The sequence below is a fragment of the Cetorhinus maximus genome, chromosome 1 (assembly GCF_964194155.1).
Source record: "Cetorhinus maximus chromosome 1, sCetMax3.hap1.1, whole genome shotgun sequence".
Taxonomy (NCBI): Eukaryota; Metazoa; Chordata; class Chondrichthyes; order Lamniformes; family Cetorhinidae; genus Cetorhinus; species Cetorhinus maximus.
The window spans coordinates 12849084-12868253 of NC_135879.1; the positions used below are offsets into that span (position 1 = coordinate 12849084).

The following is a 19170-nucleotide window of genomic DNA, read 5'->3' on the forward strand; positions in this document are numbered from 1 at the left end:
TGCCAACGTTTCATGGAACAGGTCAGCCATCCAGTGCAGAAAGAGCATGAATGATCTCATCCGTGCTGCCAGGGTAAGGCAACCATCTGATCACTCTAAACTCACACACTCACAAGCCCATCACACATTCACTGGTATCTCACTCACTGCCAGCTCAAGGGACATCACCACTCACTCTCTCACACACACCCTCACCTCCATCTGGCCTCACCTCCTCTGGAGACTGCCTCCTCAGCCCTCACCATCCTGAGGTCACTTACACAGATCAACATGTGCCCCCATACACACCCTGGGATAACCCCCATCCCCAGTACAGCCCTAGCCCTGCAGCCCCATCCCTTGCCTGTGGCCACTTCTCCCCCTTCCCCAAGCAAGCCCTAGCCCTGCAGCCATTGAAAATCCACCCTTGCCTTGCGGCTGGTCTGGTAGGTAGAGACCTGCCCGTGAGCCCCCCTGAGAGCGACGTGGTGCTACCTGTGAAGCCTGGCGCTGATGACTGCGAGTGCTGCCCGAAGCAAGAGAGGCAAACAAACTTCAAAATCCCAAGTGAAGTGCAGCTGGCCAGGTGCATGTCACTTATGTACAGTTGTGAAACAGGTCAGCGTGCAATCACACCAACGCGCCTCGATGATCCAGTGTGGGGTTTGATTCCTGCCAGCAGGGCTTATAATGAGATGCTAAAGTATTGAAATTAGGTTCACAATGTGTGGCGGTGGGAAACGTAGCCTGCCTTTGATGGGTGGAGCGGACGATTGCAAACTGGTTTCATGATGGCATAAAACCGATTTTTGACCTTCCCATCATATTGTCCGCTCGTGCCCCCAACACGCCCACTGCCAACCCGAGTGGGAAATTTCTCCCACAGGATTGTTACGGAGCAGAAGGTGGCCATTTGGCCCATGATGTCTGCACCGGCTCATCTAGTGCCGTTCCCCTGCCTTCTCCCCCTAACCCTACACGTTCTTCCTTTTCAGATAACGATCTAATTCCCTTTTGAATGCTTCAGTTGAACCTGCCTCCACCACACACTCAGGCAGTGTATTCCAAACACTAACCACTCGCTGTGTAAAAAAGTTTCTCCTCATATCACTTTTGCTTCTTTATTAATTACTTTAAATCTGGGCCCTTTGGTTCTTATTCCTTTCATGAGTGTGAACAGTTTCTCCCTATCTACTCTATTTGGACCCCCCATGATTTTGAATACTTCTATCAAATCTCTTCTCAACCTTCATTTCTCTAAGGAAAACAGTCCTAACTTCTCCAATCTATCTTCATAACTGAAGTTCCTCATCGCTGGAACCATTCTTGTGAATCTTTTCCGCACTCTCTCTAATGCCTTTACATCCTTCCTAGAGTGCGGTGCCCAGAGCTGAATGCAATCCTCTAGCTGAGGCTGAACTAGTGACTTATACAAATTCAGCATAACCTCACCAGGCTCTGGCAGCATCTGAGGAGAGAGAAACAGAGTTAAAGTTTTGAGTCTATATGACTCTTCGTCAGAGCATATGGACTCAAAACGTTAACTCTGTTTCTCTCTCCACATTTGCTGCCAGACCTGGTGAGTTTTACCTGCATTTTCTGCTTTTATTTCAGATTTCCAGCATCCGCAGTATTTTATTTTTATTCAACATAACCTCCTTGCTCTTGTACTCTATGCCCCTATCAATAAATAAATCTCAGGATACTGTATGCTTTATTAACTGCTGTCTCAACATGTCCTGCCACTTTCAATGATTTATGCACATACACACCCAGGTCCCTCTGCTCCTCCACCCACTTTGGAGTTGTACCCCTTATTTTATATTGTCTGTCCATGTTCTTCCTATCAAAATGAATCAGCTCACACTTTTCTTTATTGAACTCCATCTGCCACCCCTCCATCCATTCCACCAATTTGTCTATGTCCCTTTGACGTTCTACACTGTCCCCCTTACAGCTCACCATGGTTCCAAGTTTTGTATCATATGCAAACTTTGAAATTGTCCCCTGTAATGGTCCAGGCCATTAACATATATCAGGAAAAGCAAGGGTCCCAACACTGACCCCTGGGGAACTCCACTACAAACCCTCCTCCAGCACAAAAACATCCATTAACCACTACTCTCTGTTTCCTGTCTCTCAGCCAATTTCGTATCCATGTTGCTCCTGTCCCTTTTGTTCCATGAGCTATAACTTTGCTTACAAGTCTGTTCTGTGGCACTGTACCAAATGCCTTTTCTAAGTCCATGTAGACCACATCAGCAGCTCCCATCAACCCTCCCTGTTACCTCCTCAAAAAACTCCAGCAAGTTAGCTAAACATGATTTTCCCTTCCCTTAAGAAATCCTTGCTGGTTTTCCTCAATTAACCCATATTTGTCCATGTGACTATTATTTTGTCCTGAATTATTGTTTCTAGAAGTTTCCCCACCACTGAAGTTAAACTGACTGGCCTGTAGTTGCTGGGCTTATCTTCACAACCTTTTCTGAACAAGGGTGTAAGGTTTGCAATCCTCCAGTCCTCTGGGACCACCCCTGAGTTCAAGGAAGACAGAAAGCCATGGCCAGTGTCTTCACAATTGTCACTCTCACCTCCCCTAGCATCCCCAGATGCAACCCATCGGGTCCTGGTGCCCCATCCACTCCTAGCACAGACAACCCATCCAATACCTCCTCCCTTTCAATTCTAAATCCATCTGGTGTCTGAACTATCTCATCCTTCACCATGGCCTGGGTAGCATCCTCTTCCTTCGCAAAGACAGACCCAAAGCACTTACCCAGTACCCCAGCCATGCCCTTTTCCCCCATGTGTAAATCCCTCCTTCGGTTCCTAATCGGCCCTACTCCTCCTCTTACCACCCTTCTACTATTTAGTTGCCTATAGAAGATTTTGGGATTCCCTTTTATGTTAGCTGCCAATCTCTTTTCATACTCGCTCTTTGCTTCCCTTACTTGCTTTTTCGCCTCTCCTCTGAACCTTCTGTATTCAGCTTGGTTTTCAATGAATATTAATCACTCTCGTATGGCTTCTTTCATGATGTTCCACTTGAAGTAGGTCCACACTGTGATTGAGGTGCTTCTAAAGAGGCATCCAACATTCCAGCCTGTCAAACATTTTAAGTGATGCTATCGTCACCCTGCCAGTAAACCTTCCTTTGGGGACTGCAGCCTCCACTCACAAGCTATCTGGGTTTGATGGCACTGGTTCAGGCAAGTGGTCCTGCCCAGCATCCCTGCACTTCTTCCAGATTCATCAGATAGGGCAGTCCAGTGGGAAAACTTACTGTCGTCACAATTGGTACAGAGAACTTAACGCCAAGAGGAAATAATCAGGTAAATGAGGAGAAACAGTTAAAAATTATAGCTAAAACCAATCGTTGATGAAGAAAAAAAGACTTGCACTGAGATAGTACCTCTCATGACCACCGGACGTCCCAAAGTGCATCACAGCTAATGAAGTGCTTTTGAAGTGTGGTCATTGTTGTAATACAGGAAATGTGGTAGCCAAGTCACAGACAGCAAAGTCCCAGGTCAGAATTTTTCCCTCGTTGGGCGGGACAGGAAGGCGACTGCCGCCCGCGATCAGCTCCGCTCTGTGATTTCACGCGGGTGGGCCAATTAAGGCCCCGCCTTAAAGCATGGATTATGAGCGGCAGTGCTCAGCACTACCTGTGTGGGCAGGGGGGATGAGGGAGAGCTGGCCTGGCGTGCAGTTTGCACACGTGCGCGAAAGAGCACTTCAGTCTCCCTGGGGCCACGGAGCTGCCTCAGGGAGATTGAAGCGCTTTTTAAAAAAATTAATAAAGCCAATAAAATTTAATAAAACACGTCCCTTCCAGTGACTGTGCCACATGAGGTGGGACATGCTTTTTAATTTCAAAATAAAGTTTTTATTTAATGTGTATTAGCTTTAGGAAACCTCATCCCGCTTGTGGATGAGGTTTCCTAAAATTGTAAAGGCCGCTTGGCCTTTTCGCCTGCACGTCAAAGGTCATTGCAGGTCATATTACACCCGGGTGTGTTGGGCGCGCGCCCGCACGCCGAATGTAAAATTCTGGCCCAAGAAGCAGCAAAGTGCTTTAAAAACAGGAAATGCTAGAAAAACTCAGCAGGTCTGGCAGCATCTGTAGAGATTAAATCACATCTCACAAGAATGCAGTACATTACATTGGTTATATCAAAACTACCTAAGATAGGTTTTTACTAGTGTGATACCAAGGAAATTTTAACACCTCTTAGCCTCTTCTCAGATGGCAAGTACAAAATTCTCCACTTATACCTTAGTGTCCGAAAGGAAGGATCTGTATTTATATGTTGCCTTTCCCCACTTCAGGATGTCCCAAAGCACTTTCCAGCCAATGAAGAATTATTGAAGGGTATTTGTTGCTAGAATGTAGAAGCCAATTTGTGCACAGCAAGCTCCCATAAATAGCAATGTGATAATGACTATATAATCTATTTTCGGTCATGTTGGCTGTGTGATAAATGTTGGGGGGTTGACAGTGGCATAGTGTTAATGTCACTGGTCTAGTAATTCGGTAGACCCATGCTAATGCTCTGGGCACATGGGTTCAAATCCCACCATGGTAGCTGGTGGAATTTAAATTCAATTAATAAAAACTGGAAAGCTAGTCTTAGTAATGGTGACCATGGCAATGATTGTTGTAAAAGCCCATCTGGTTCATTACTGTTCGCTGGGGAAGGAAATCTGCCTTCCCACCTGTGTGACTCCAGATGCACAGCAATGTTGGTGACTCTTAACTGCCCTCTGAAGCCACTCAGTTCAAGGACAATTAGGGATGGGAAACAAATGCTGGTTTTGTCAAAGGTGCCCACATCCCATGAAAGAATAAAGAAAAAAAATTGGCCAGGGCACTGGTGACATGTCCATAAGACATGAAAGAGGTCATAAACTGTTTAAATCAAACCTTACTTTCTGCTTATTTAAAAATGGACTTTGCTGGACCAAACAATGGCTGCTACAGGTCACATGATTTGCAAGTTGGCTACAGTTCTGGAAACTTCCAACAGTAATTACAGTGCAAAGCTCAACCCTCATCCTTGTGGAATCTCATATCCTTCATTTTCAGATCCATAACAAGGGGGCAGCAGATGGTCTGTCTCCCCAGTCTGGACTTATAACATAGAGACAGAACCACCAAAACTCATTATATCTGTGGAGGCGCTAATGGCCACCGTCTATTTCCTAAGGTGAACAATGGATTTTGATCAGATTCATAGGCTGGGATTTTCCAGCCCTGCCAGCTGCAGGGATCTTCCGGGCTGACCGAAGGTCAGTGGGCTTTTGGCTGGCACCCCCTGTACCCCTCGAGGCGGGTCCCGCCATGGCAGGGCCAGAAAATTCCCGCCATAGAAACCGATTGTTAACCTGAAACTGATTCATCAATTGACAACGCCACACGACTTAAGCTCCTTTGGCCTTTGGAAAGTTTTAATGTTACATTCATGGACTCCCAGGGCAGTCTGCTGTTAACATCCAGCCTGTCAACACCAACGCAGGACTCCAGACTGAAAACAAGGCCTGCCTCAAGTCTAAACCTCCTCGAAGCCTGGTCCTTTGGAAAATTCCTGCCATCGTCTGTAGAGCGGACCAAGTCTCTGTACACCAACCTCATCTTGCTGCATTATCACCAATTTTGAAGGAATTCGGCAACTCTTGCCTTCAGCCAGCTGAACCTACATGAACTTTAACTCCTACATGAAGGAACCCTGAGGAGCCCTCACTGGACTCCGACATTCATGTGAACTAATATTGTTTTAAGTTATTCCTAGTTGTAAAACTCTTTTCTTTCCTATCTCCTTCTTGTGTGAATATGTGCATGTATGTAGTCGCGATGACCATCCCCAGGTTTGAATGTATGAATAAACAACAGTTCTGATTTAACCTTAAAGAGAGTTTGCTGAGAGTCACTTTAAAATTGACTTCACAAACAGAGGGTTTGGGGAAACATGCCACAGTCTGTTAAAACACCTCTACTTACAGTGAGAAAAATAAAGGAGTCCAGTTTGCCTCTCTCCCCTGTTGGTAACACAGGGGATAACTCCCCTGCTCATCTTCAAATAGAGCCATGGAATCTTTTATGTTCACCATAGAGGGGAAAATGGACTTCGATTTAATATCTCATCCACAAGACGATGCAAAAGTCCTTGATTACTGCACTAAAGTTTGAGAATCATCCGTGTCACTTTCCTTCAAACCCTCCCCATTGCATCCATGTGTACCCTAAGCTACATAGCCATCGCCAGACACATATTCACTGGAGGAACCAATATGGTTCTCAACTTTATTCTGAAATACAAGTAAGATACATCAGCTAAAAATAGGATTGCTTTACTGAATTTTGATATCCTGTGAATTATGTGATGTACTACATAATAGGCTAATGTGCAGTTAGTGACTCCTGGACTTCTTGCATTGTGAGGCATTTGGACTTACAGCTGAACTGGAAGGCTGGTCTTTACTTGCTGCAATGATGTCCTGTGGTATTATAGGGAAGTGTAGAATTGACTCCACAACATCCTGAGGCAGCCTCCATATCCAGGTAACAAACTGGTCCTCGTCAATACAGCCTGAATAGTACCAGAAACAGAGTCATTCAAGTTAGAGCACAACCCTTTGCCCATATCCATCTCATTTTCCCATGAAACATACAGTTTGCTTCTGCAACCCTTCATAAATAACAGATCCCGGAGCTTTTTTTAAAGGTCTATTTAAGTGCTTAAATAATTAAGTGCTAATTAGTGCAAACATGAAACCCAACTTTGCTGGCAGTGTACACATGTAAAGGGAGTTTCTGCTGCATTTCCAATAAAGTTATGCTAGCAGAGTGGAAGTAGCTCCAAGGAATTATCTGTTGCTGACACAAGTTGAAAGTCACCTTGTGTAAATTGCCCAAACAAATTTCAGTTTCAGACGGTTGCAGGTCTCCTGAAAGGAAAGAGGGATGTTAGTACGTGCGGTAAGGGGCCAGTGTTTTCATGGACAATTATCGCCTGGTGAGATCCCCTAATCAAATCTGCGGCAGTCTTGGGTGCGATGTTGGAGGAAAACATGAACTAAATGCCGGGAGCTTCCTCATGGGTGGGCGCTGGGAATACCTGCAGGATTAGTCAACGTTGCCGCACTGATGTGCTGCCTATAGGGAATGGGGCTGCTTGTTCCCTAAAATAAAAGCAAAATACTGCAGATGCTGGAAATCTGAAATAAAAAAGAGAAAATGCTGGAAAAAACTCAGCAGATCAGGCAGCATTGGTGTGAGAGAAACTGAGCTAAGGCTTTGAGTCCATATGACTCTTCTTCAGAGCTCTGGAAAAGAGTCATACGGACTCAAAATGTCAATGCTGATTGTTGCCTGCTGTTTTGGTAAGAGAAGGCCACCTAGTTTAAAGAAACAAAAGGAACATAAGTTTTTTTAATTGATGGAAAGGGACCTACATTGATGCAACTTAAACTCAATTTAGGATCTATCAAGAGAATCTGGCAGGAATCTCTCCAAATTGTTCTGGTATTTATCAATAGAATCCATCCACCATTGTCAGGTATTTATCCATGGGGTTATTCTGTCGCTGACAGGTGCTCACCCATGCAATTTTATTCAACAGTGATAATAAATTATATTAAAGCTTAAATGTTAATCTCAAGCAGTTGATGAGGAATAGGTTAACCATAGATTGATAAAATAGTGAACACAAGAATTGATTGCTGAAATGAATAAGAGTTTATTGGTTAAAATAAATTATTGAAGTCTGAAATTGTTAATAAGAAATGACTGAATCCTGAAATTGTTAATAAAGGATTATTTGTTGCTGAAATAATTAAATGAGATTATTGATTGCTGAAATGGTTACTAAGAGTTATATGATTAATAAGAGAACAATTGATAAGTAACCATGCATCAGTGAACAGTTAATAGAAAACTTTCATTACTTTAATCGTTAATAAGAGGCAAGTTGAGGTGCTACTGAAAAGGTTAAATTAAAGGACAATTATTACCCAAATGGTTAACATCAGAGCACCTTTCAATGTCCCCGTAGGAGATCCCAGTACTGAAATGTTAATGGTTAATGCATTTATTATTGATGCACTCACATGTCACGAACGTGTAGTTGTGATATCATGGGTTTTGTGAAAAAAAGCTAATCTTGCGTTTTAAATGGATACAAGAAGCCTTAAACATAGCTGCCAGAAGTCACCTGACCTTTCTTGTAACAGCAATGTGGTCAAGCTTTCAGAAAGCTTTTAAGTGGATTGCAGGCAGACATATCCAGACAAGTGAAGACATTTGCAATTCAATTCACATTTCCACGAGGGGTAACCAAAAATTCATTGTGACTTCCCTGGAGGTAGCTCTTTCTTATCTCCACAAACCTGGGAGAATGGGAACCATTGAAGTTAATGGACGAGGCATTTAAAAGCTTAATTACCTCAGCTACAAAGAGAATGGATGGGACTATCCCCCCGCCCCCAGGCTAACCCAATACCTAATATGGGAGCATGATTTGACAGTTTGGGATAGCAGCCAGTTTTGAGTTTTTGAACTGTATAAAGACAGGCTGTGAACAGCCATTTTGTATGCAGAACCCCAGGAAAAGTACTGGGAAACAACTTCAGAAAGCATGGCTCTCTACCTGTCCCACCACCCTCTACCAGCTTATATTTCATCTCATTTCTATATTTTTTAATTCTGATGAAGGGTCATACGGACTCAAAATGTCAACTGTATCCCTCTCCACAGATGCTGTCAGACCTGCTGAGTTGTTCCAGGTATTTTTGTTTTTGTTCTAGATTTCCAGCATCCGCAGTATTTTGCTTTTAACTTCAGAAAGGGTTCCTGGCCAGAGCGGAGGGCAAAGAGGAAGGTTTTTTTTTTAAAGAAATCAACTGCTGTTTCTGCTGAAAAAGTCCAGGCAACCTGCAAGTGCTGTAACCACAGAATTAGGAATGGGAAACATTATCTCTCTCTCTCTCCCAAAAACCTGCTGACCTCCTGAATCCGCCTGAAAAAAGGCAACTGCAGAAACCATCGCAGCTGCTAACTGAACCTCAAGTTTCAACTCCTTCCCTGTAGAAGGAAAGGAACTCAAGCAACGAGCCCTCAATGATACCTCACAGAGACTGGTCCAAAATCTAATCTTTAGGTATCTTTGTATCTTTACCTTATTTTAATCTTTGTATCTCTATTTTTAGTTAGTAATTTTATCACTTTTACCTAAATAACTTTCAGCAATAGTTTTATAATAAATTAACCTTTATCTTGTTTAAGGTTAAAACTTGTCTGCTGGGTTTTTCTAATTGAATCACTCATAAATTAAGAGGGAGCTACATACACAAACTCACGGGCCATTTTAAGGAAACACCTTTTATGTGGTCATGACACATTACTCAAACCCTCTAATACTGCCATTTTAACCATAATAGAAATATTTAGACATACTATGAAAAAACTAGGTGAAGAGTTTGGAATAATGGATAGTACATTACATTACGAGGCATTCAATACTGTGATAAAACAGCCTTGAACTGAAGGGAGTAGGATGTGGGGAATAGTGTGCTGGCATTTTCCCTCAGTAGCATGAAGTAGGGGAAGACTTGTGGTGCAGTGGGTAGTGTCCCGGTTGTAAGATGTTGTCTCACAAAGAGGTTCTGGGTCTTGTATAGTTTAATAACAAGTGTTTATTAACTACTTGTAACTATATACATATACACAGTATAACCTCTAAACTAGGAGGTGTCTCCATACTTGCCTCTACACATGTCTCTGTCCAGTACTAATCTTCCCTCTAGACTTGGGTCATGTGTTCCTTTACATCACAGTGTGGGCAGTACTGTACCCAGTCCCATGTTAACCCTTTCTATGCCAGACCCTTATACTACAGTCCCTGCCTCTGAGCTGGAAGCTCTGTATGTGAGTCCCAACCCAGGACTTGATGGCCACAGAAGGTACATTCCTAAAACGGCCAAACAAGTTGATTATCAACCTGCAAATCCTTCCTACACAATATGGCACACGGTAAGAGTGGGAGAAACTACTGGTCAGCCATACTTGTTGCAAAGTGGTGCTCCTCAAGCTGTAGCCTCTGGCTTCATGTTAGTGACCTGATCCAGGAAAACACACATAAGCATGTGCTTTGTCTGCCTCATGGGTCTCTAGATGTGGGAAGTTGAAGTCTAAATAGTGTGACGTATGACTCTGTCAGGGACTCAGTTTGGAAAGGATTAACAACCAGCGCAAAATCACCATGTTAATCATTATATCAAGCCCCATTAAATAAGCAGGTTCTCCAGGTGCATTGCTCACACTGCTTCACTGCTGATCTATATGCAGGGGCTCACTTTGTTGCATTATCTGAATGAACACACAGAAGCAAGCCCCTCTCCTCTCCTATCTGACCATTAAGTTTTATGCCCATTCTACACACTTCTCTGGCTAAGATCATGACTGGGCATCTGTCTCTGGGTAAAACAAATCTGAAATAAAAACAGAACTATTAGAAATACATATCTGGTCGGTCAGTGTCTGTAAAGCGTGGGCCAAGTATCGATGTTGGTGGTACGTGCCTTTCATTAGACTCAGAGGAAGACTACTTACTGAAATGTCATAATTTAAGCTGTTTTTCCTCCTTACAGATACTCACTGATGTGCGGTGTATTTCCAGAATTTTCTGTTTCTATTGCCTCTGTCCCTCAGCCTCTATCATCACCTGCCTAAAAGATCCAAGGTTAGGTTAGGTTGCCCCATGATCTCCACCACTTCCTACTGGGCAAAACACTTACCTGATCAGCAGTGGGAACTTGCAATATGCAAAAGTATAATTTTGTACCCGACAAAAGGCCATGTTAGAGCACAGTAGTGAACCAGTAGAAACTCTTCTTATAAAACAGTCAAACAATGTGGCGTGACTGGGCTGTTGTGAGTGAACTTTACTACTGATATCGCAATGATTATGACAGTAAGTTTGAATTATTGAGTTGACTTTGAAGGCTGCAACAGCTGCTTATAGAAAAAGACCCCTCTCTCCCAGTCACAGTGAAAATTTGCTAAAGGCAGCTGTTAAGAATTTTTCGGCTAACAGATGTTCTTGACTGGAGAAACATTAAATTAGAATAATCATGAAGTTCCAGAGATTGGGGTTGAAGCTGGCTTACAGAAGAGAGACAGAATTCTGACTGCTTTTCAGAACAAATCATCTTAACTTGTCTACGTCAGCAAGTAATATTTGGGAAGCCGTGTGTTGTAGTTGACTCTTTTTGTGTCTATTTGTAGGACTTCATTCGAATGGGGTACCGTTTTGGTCAGGGGATAAATTTATCAAAATGTTGAAAGTTTACTTAAAAGTTTTGCTGGAGAATTGGATTTGAAACTTAAAATAGACTTGGAATGGAAAGGAATGGGGAGAGAAATTTTTATTCGATTAAAGAAGCTGAATGGAACTCAATTTAAAAAAAAATCCTCAACAAGACTGAGGTTAAAATTGGGTTTCAGAATTTAAACTTGATGGGCTGAATTTTGTTTGTCTGTCGGGCGGACGGGCCCGACCGAATCGGCGACGGGCGGGAAGCCGATCCCCGCCGCCGAAATGGGCCGCGCCGCCATTTTGCGCGGGCGGGCCAATTAAGGCCCGCCCAGTGCGTTTCAGACTCCCGTGTTCAGCAGGAAAATTAAATCAGCGGCGGGCGTGTTCAGACCGCCGGTGCCAATGGGGAACCGGCAGCCTGTGTAAAGAACGGCCAGGCAGCCTCCTTTAGGCTGTTCACCATGGTCAGCGACCGGGCACCACAAGAGGTGAGGGCAGAGGAGGAGGAGGGGGGGCAGACTGCGGGGTAGGCCAGCGGGGGGCCACTGTGCCCCTCGGTTCCCCGATGCCTGCCTTGCTGTCCTCCTGGAAGAGGTGTCCAACCATTGGGAGGTCTTGTTTCCAGAGGATGGGGGGAGGAGGGCCCCCCCACGTGATGAGGCAGGCGTGGCAGGAGGTGGCGGAGGCTGTTAGCTCTCATGATGCTGTGTGGTGCACAGGAACACAGTGCCACAAGCGCTTCAATGATTGGTTGCTCTCTGGAAGGGTGAGTACCATGTCAGCCTTGGCTATTTTTACCCAGCAGGTTTACCTTAGCCTTTGAAGCCCCACCCACACCCCCCCCACCCCTTCGTCTTACTGTCATTACTGCATTGGGCATTTGGCGCACGCTAGGTGGGCAAACAGATAGTGGCCATGCTTACATCAGCCTTAGTGTTTGAGGAGAAGATGGGTTCTCCCTGCAGCATATGATGGTGTTTGTCGCATTTGAGTAGTCTGGGGGCAACCTGCAGGGGAGGCAACTAGACACATACTCAGAACTCCAACACATGTCATATTGATGGTGATGAAATGGTGGAAGGGGAGCCTCAAGGTGTCATGGCCAAGAGCCATCTGCTGGCCTTGGCGCCGCACCAAGTTGCGCCTCCTTGCCATGGGCGCTAAGACCCGTGCGTTATTCAAAGTGAGGGACGCCGAATGTGTCCAAGGTGGCCGTTGGGGGAGTGGGTTTGGACCAGCCGTACTATCTTCTGGGGATTGATCACCAGTAGTGTGGACAGCAGCCGCTGGAGGCCTCAGATGGGCCACTGTGGTTGGGGTGCGGCGTGCGTGCGCAGAGTACATGAGCGATCAGCCCCAATAAATCCTCTTCTCTGTTCTGCAGGCAAAAACTGAGAGCAATATCCGGGAGTATCTGCGGACTGATGGTGGGCACGCCCTGCTCCAGCGCCTCACCACCTTCGAGGAGCAGGCCATGGAGCTGGGGAGGAGGCAGGCGGCCAGGTCGGCAGGTGGCGGCGAGGCTGGGGTGCAGCGTCCAGGTATTTGAGGTCCACAGTCCCATCCACTCTGTCTCCCCACCATCCAAAGCACTGATGGTTGCTGCAATCGTTAATGCAGCAACACTGCTCATTCACAGACTGATACAGTCAGACGTGTGGGTCATACACAAAGGTTCCTTGGCCCCCTGAGGATGCGCGTCTCCAGCACCTTCCAAAGTCGCCTTATCCCATTTGTGACCACTATCCCCATGGCCTAACATGCCATGGCATCGCTGCTGCACATCCAAAGACTTATTGCATCTTAGGAGGGTTTGTACCTCCACCACCCTTTCAGCCAGTGCGCCCCACATTACTCTGTCCAAAAGGTCTTCAGCACCTCACCTGTCAACCTCATGGCACTCAACTTAAATAAATGCCACCACGTTAGTCATCCCTGCGCCAAGGGGAAATGTTGCCTTCTGCCCACCCGTTCTATGCCCCTCATAACGGTATGAAGGTCAATAATGTGACCTGTCAATCTCCTGTGCTCCACGGCAAATGTCACAAGTGTTTGCGATGTTTCCTCATCACTGCAACTCTCCAGGCCAGCATGAATCCAGGTCAGGAACCTCTGCACTCTCCCCACTCCAATCCCATCCCTCCCATGAAGCGCAGGTCACAAGTAAACGCAGAAGTGTAGATGTGGCCTCGACAGCGTTTTCTGCACTTGCAACATGACCTCCCTTTTCCTACATTCTATTCCTCGGCTAATAAAGGCAAGTCTGGCTTCGACCTTGTTAAGCGCCTTATGTTCCTGTTCTGCTACCTTAACGGGTCTGCCCAGCAAGCTCCCTGTAATCGTCGTGACTTCCCACAGCGCTACCATTACTCATGTATTCCCGTACCTTGCCCAAGTGCTTAACTGCACATGTATCCACATAACATTCCATGTGGCATTCCTTAGGCCATCTGACCAGCCTGTCTGTATGCGCGTGTAATGTTTGGGCCTCCTCCTGACTATTTGCCACCCCACCAATGTTTGTCTCCTTAGGTTCTTGAAGGATGAGTGACTTATAAGGCTGGGGGCGGAAGGGATGAAAGGTGTTACTGACTGAACGCTAACTGATGCACTGTCCTTTTTGTTAATTTCAGCATCACCACCGCATGGCTGCCACCAACACATCCAGAGACCCCCTCCACACCTGAGGGCCAACACTTGCAACTTGCATCACATCCTTTCAGCCAGCCAGGCACCAGCGCAGCGACAAACACTTCGGTGGGGATTATGATGTCAGCTACTGTCCTGGGGCACAGTGGAGAGGGCACTTCACAATCGCTGGAGGAGATGGCATGGACAGAGAGTGCCAATGGTGCCAGCAGCCGGAGGACTGCAGGGGACCAGGCACATGCTGAGTCGGGCAGTGATGATGTGCCTCTGGAGATGTCAGCCATGCACCAGCTGCAGGACAAGCGGCCGGGTGCGTGGGAGCATCTGGCAGGGTTGCATGAGGGTGTGCTTCAGTTGGTCTCTGTGGTGGAGGAATCCAGGCAGAGTGTCAGTGATGGCATGAACCTCAGGACAGAGCTTTATGCTTCCTCCATTGAGAGATTGGCGACTCTCATTGAGAGGGGCTTCCAGTGGATTGAGAATCTTCTGATTGGGTTACACTTTGACCTGCAAGCCCTCACAGCGGTAATGGCCACGGGTGGTCATTCACAATGTGGGAGATGTTCTGGGCACCAAGTGTCGGCGCTCGGTGCCCATCCATCTGCGGTGAGCAGGGAGGTCCAATGAGAACTCACGTCGGCACAGCAGCTGCCTGTCGTCGCTGCGGACTCCTCTCAGGGCGCTCCGGATGAGGGCAGCAGCTCCTCTGCCCCTCTGCCAGTCAACGTTGCATCCGTTGAGGCTGCGACAACTGGGGAGGTGCCAGTTCTGGAACTGGCCACTCCCTCCCAGGCGGGGCCAGCACAGGCTCCACGGGCCAGAGGACGCCCGCCAAGGTCATCGAGGTCAACAGGACAGCAGAGTCAGCAGGCTGTCTCACAAGCCACTCTGAGCGATGGGGTGGCACCTAGATGTAGCACCCGCAAACGTAAGCATAAGGCACGTTAGGCACTCTATGGGTATGTCACTGGTGCTTTTGTGTTGGCCCTAGATTGGGGAATTTATCATTATGTGTGTCTGAGCGACGTTTGTGGTTTATTTTGGTGGCAATAAAGTCCAGTTTTCTGACCATGGCTGAAGGTGTTTCCATTGTGCTGTATTTGTATCTTTCATAGACATATCATGAGTGTTTGAGTGGACAATGATATTTCTGCACTAAGCCATTAGTTGCAGCTGATGAGGTGGAAGATGTAGCACATAAGTGCCACGTGTGGAAGTGCCAGGCAATGCTGGTCCTGCTGATCAATGTGTGTGGAGCTAGCTGAAGGTTCGTTGGATTAAAGTGTCCCGGATGTCCCTGCCTCCTTGGTGTAGTAGCGGGTCGGCGTGCTGCCCCTCATCATCGCCCTGTGCTTCCTCATCCTCTGAGCCACTGCTGGATTCATCATGTGCAGCCTCATCCAGTGCATCAAGGTCTTCATCATCAACTGCATCCCCCCTTTCCAGCGCAAGATTGTGCAGAGCGCAGTATGCTACCACTATCAGACAGATACCATCTGGAGGTTACTGGAATGAGCCCCCTGAGCGGTCCAGGCAATGGAAGCGCATCTTGAGAAGACCGATGGCTCCCTCCACCACAGCTCTTGTGGTGCCGTGGCTCCTATTGTTGCACTTCTCAGCTTCTGTTCTTGGATGGCGGAGAGGTGTCATGACCCACTTTCGGAGGGGATAGCCCTTGTCACCCAGCAGCCATCCATCCAGCCGGGCTGGAGCACTGAAGAGCCCCGGCACCTGGGAGTGTCTGAGGATGTAGGCATCGTGGGAGCTGCCTGGGTACCTTGCACAAACTTGTAGAATCAGCATCCTGTGATCACACACTATCTGCATGTTCATGGAGTGGAAGCCTTTCCTGTTGACGAAGGCACCGGGCTCACCTGCTGGCGCCTTGATGGCCACATGTGTACAGTCTATAGCACCCTGGACACGGGGGAAGCCAGCAATGGCCGCGAAGCCTCTGACTCGCTGTGTCTGACTTGCCTGGTCGCAGCGGAAGTGGATGAAGGTCAATGTACGCCTGAACAGAGCGTCTGTAACCTGCTTGACACAAGTGTGGACAGCTGATTGGGAGACACCACAAAGATCACCGACCGAGCCCTGGAAGGAGCCAGAGGCATAGAAGTGGAAGGCAGCTGTGAGCACAGAGCCGCTGGCATGGGGTGTCCACCCACACAGTTAGGGGAGATCTCAGGGCCAATCAGCTGACAGATATAGTTGACTGTTCCCCTTGACAGTCGGAGCCTCCTTCGGCACTACACCTCAGTCATATTGAGGTAGCTGCTTGTATACCCTGGCAGCAGGATAGTGGCGTCTTCTGCGGCCCCTTCCACCTTGGACAACCTCTTGGCCCTGCGCCCCTTGTGCCTGTGCCTGGCCTCCCAAAGGTGGCTCCCCTGGAGGCTGATTGTCCACTCCTGGCCTCCTCCTTATTCTAGCCCTCCCCTCCTCCTCAGAGGAGCTGCCTCCAGTGGAGATGTCAGAACCCATACCCAGGCTAAATGGAGGCCTCCGGAAAGCTGCAGGCCCGATAAAGATTCCTGTCTGTAGGCTGGTGAGCTAAGCTTCAAAATACAGAGAAAGCTATTGGAAATCGATCTGAACTGCTAACAATCACACAGGCAAGTTTAAAACACTTTCTGCATTAAATACTTCAGATAAAACATTAACAACCCCTCTGAGCCCACATATCCCACCTGTGGATGAGGTTTGTTAAAAAATCAGTTACCTGCCTGCCCGTTGGGCCCGTGCGCCGAGGTGAAGATCACACGGGCTCCTCAAAATCGGCTTCAATTGCCGAGTTAAGGGCCTTAACAAGGCCTTTAGTTAATGGCGGGCGCGCGTCGCACTTCATAGCTCACCTGCCCACCTAAATATCGCGATGCCGCGCGCTGACATCGGGACGCTCGCGCAATGTCAGCGCGCGACATTTTAAGCGCTGACGTGCGGGTTCTGCCACCCACATGTCAGCCATAAGATTCTACCCTATGAGTCTGGTGGTGAAATGCAAACAGAAATCAAAATGTATTGGACTAAGGGTTGGATTGTGAATGGATAAGGTAGCACAATGCTCAAGAAGATCAAGAGAGTATAGGGTGCAACTGTGGCCCTCATTCTTCTATCATCTTATTTATAGTCATTTGATGGAACAGAACATAAGTATTGCTGAAAAAAAGAGACATGCCCAAACTTTTCATCTTGCACTCATCAGGGGAAAACAACAATTTATACTGTATGTGAAGAGAGTGCTGATTGGTTGGCATGTGGACTCTGCCATGGAGAATGCATCAGTGATGGTTACTGATAGTTAACTGACAAGCATTGTTTGAAATTTAAACCAGGCAGCTTGACCCTGATTGGTCAAGGCATTACCCTGAGGAATTAGTCAGCGAATGGCTGTCATTTATTCTGTTTAGCTGAAACAGGCGCAATGTGTGTATATGTTCTTTCTGTCTGCAAAGAATAGGGCCCCGTGTATTAATATATGTAGCTTCCAGCACACGCAAATGCACCACATTGCGAGCATGACTGACAATCTTAAGTTGGCCAATGCTTGTCAGTTATCTGACAGTCACCATCACTGGTGCATTCTTCATGGCAACGCCTCTATCGATCAGAGTTTGCGTGCCAACCAATCAGCACTCTCTTCACATACAGTATAAATTGTGGTTTTCCCTTTATGTCGGTATTCTTGCAAAGTGTCCTGATGAGTGCAAGATGCAAAGCTTCGACATGTCTCTTTTTTCAATAATATTATTTTGTGGTATAGGGACATGTAGCCTGAGGAGATCACTGATGTTGTGAAGGGATTTGAAAGCATGAAGGCTCAAATCAATGGACAGCGGTAGACAGCGGAGTTTGCGGAGGATGGGTGAATAGGTGGGGTAGAATCTTGCTGGGGCAAAAGGATCCAAGTTGAAACATTTTGGTAGAATTATAGTTTGTGGAAGATGGTCGATCGCAGGCTGGCAAGCTGGTAAGAAGGATGCTGAATAGTAATGAGGTTCAGATAAGAGTGGGAGGCAAGGGTTTGGCTGCATAGGGAGCAGAGATGAGCTTAGGCACCTGATGTTCTGGTGAAAGTTAATAGTCTACGTAATGAGGCCGATGTGAGGGAGGGAACTGAGAACAGCTGCATACCTTAGGGTTTAGCCTCAGCTGATCCCTGGCAGGTTACTGAAGCCGAGTTGTGCGGGTGGTGTGGAGTTGCTAGCGGGAACTGAAAAGGAAGTGGTTTTATAATTTTAACCGACATTTAGTTGCAGGGAGTTTCAATTCATCAGGTTAGTGTAGAAGAGGCTGTTGGGGAGGGTAGAAATAGTCTTTGCTTGATCGAAGAGAAGGTTAGAGGTAGAACTAAGTACCATCAGCATACGTTGCACACAGTCTGAGATTAGTATATTAATGATGAGGAGCAGATGGTTAAATATACACCTCTGGATACACTAGAGGTGACTGAATGGAATGGGAGTTGAGACCATTGGAAGAAATATCAAGGTCAACTTTTTTTCTCTGGGTTTTACTCTGATGTTTGCTAAATGAGGCAGAGCCTGACCTTGCAGTGGTTTGTGAGGTTGGGCAATCTAAATAAATTACACAGTCTCTGACCTAACCCAGGTTGCCGAGAAAAGGGAATGTGAAAAGTTACGCAGAGTCACCAGAAAAGATTTGAAGCTATGCAGCCAAAGATAAAGGGCCATTAATGGGACAAACAGTATTTTTTATCTGTAAAAGGCTAAAAATTCATTAAAAGTATTTGGCTTTTGTAGTAGTAGAAATGGTTGCCAAGGAAGTCAATCCAAACATGGGGACTTTAAATGGAGCCAATGGACATGTAACATTGGGATGCAGCTCCCTTTTTATGCTATTGTTCCAGGGTTTCTGTGGCCTCTCTGCTGAAATCATGACCGACAAGCAAGAAAACTCCTGTGGCAATTCATCCTCAGAACCTACAGAGCCGATGGTACATGGTAAAATTACTTCTGTGCTATTGATGTAAGGCAACATCTGATGTTGGGCTGATGCAGGCCAACCCCAGGTAAATTGGTTAATCTTCATATCAAATGCCAATTTCATAGACAGCCCTCCAGTTCAGAAACATCTTTCAAAGTGCAGCAAGGGTTAAACCTGTCTAAATAGTCAGTAAAGATATTCTCAAACTGGACTGGCTTGGATTAGGACCGCTCATCCACTGTCACATGAACAGTCGATCTGAAAACTGAAGAGCACTTTG

General features: G+C 46.5%; 1 protein-coding gene across 2 annotated transcripts in view; it reads right to left on the minus strand.

Moving 5' to 3' along the window:
- LOC144680941 (uncharacterized) overlaps window positions 1-19170 on the minus strand; it is a 91258-nt gene that overhangs the window by 4198 nt on the left and 67890 nt on the right. For both annotated transcript variants that reach the window (XM_078542556.1, XM_078542644.1), the window contains one exon: window positions 6436-6569. In XM_078542556.1, the coding sequence (XP_078398682.1) occupies window positions 6436-6569 (134 nt within the window). The remainder of the gene's footprint in view (window positions 1-6435; window positions 6570-19170) is intronic.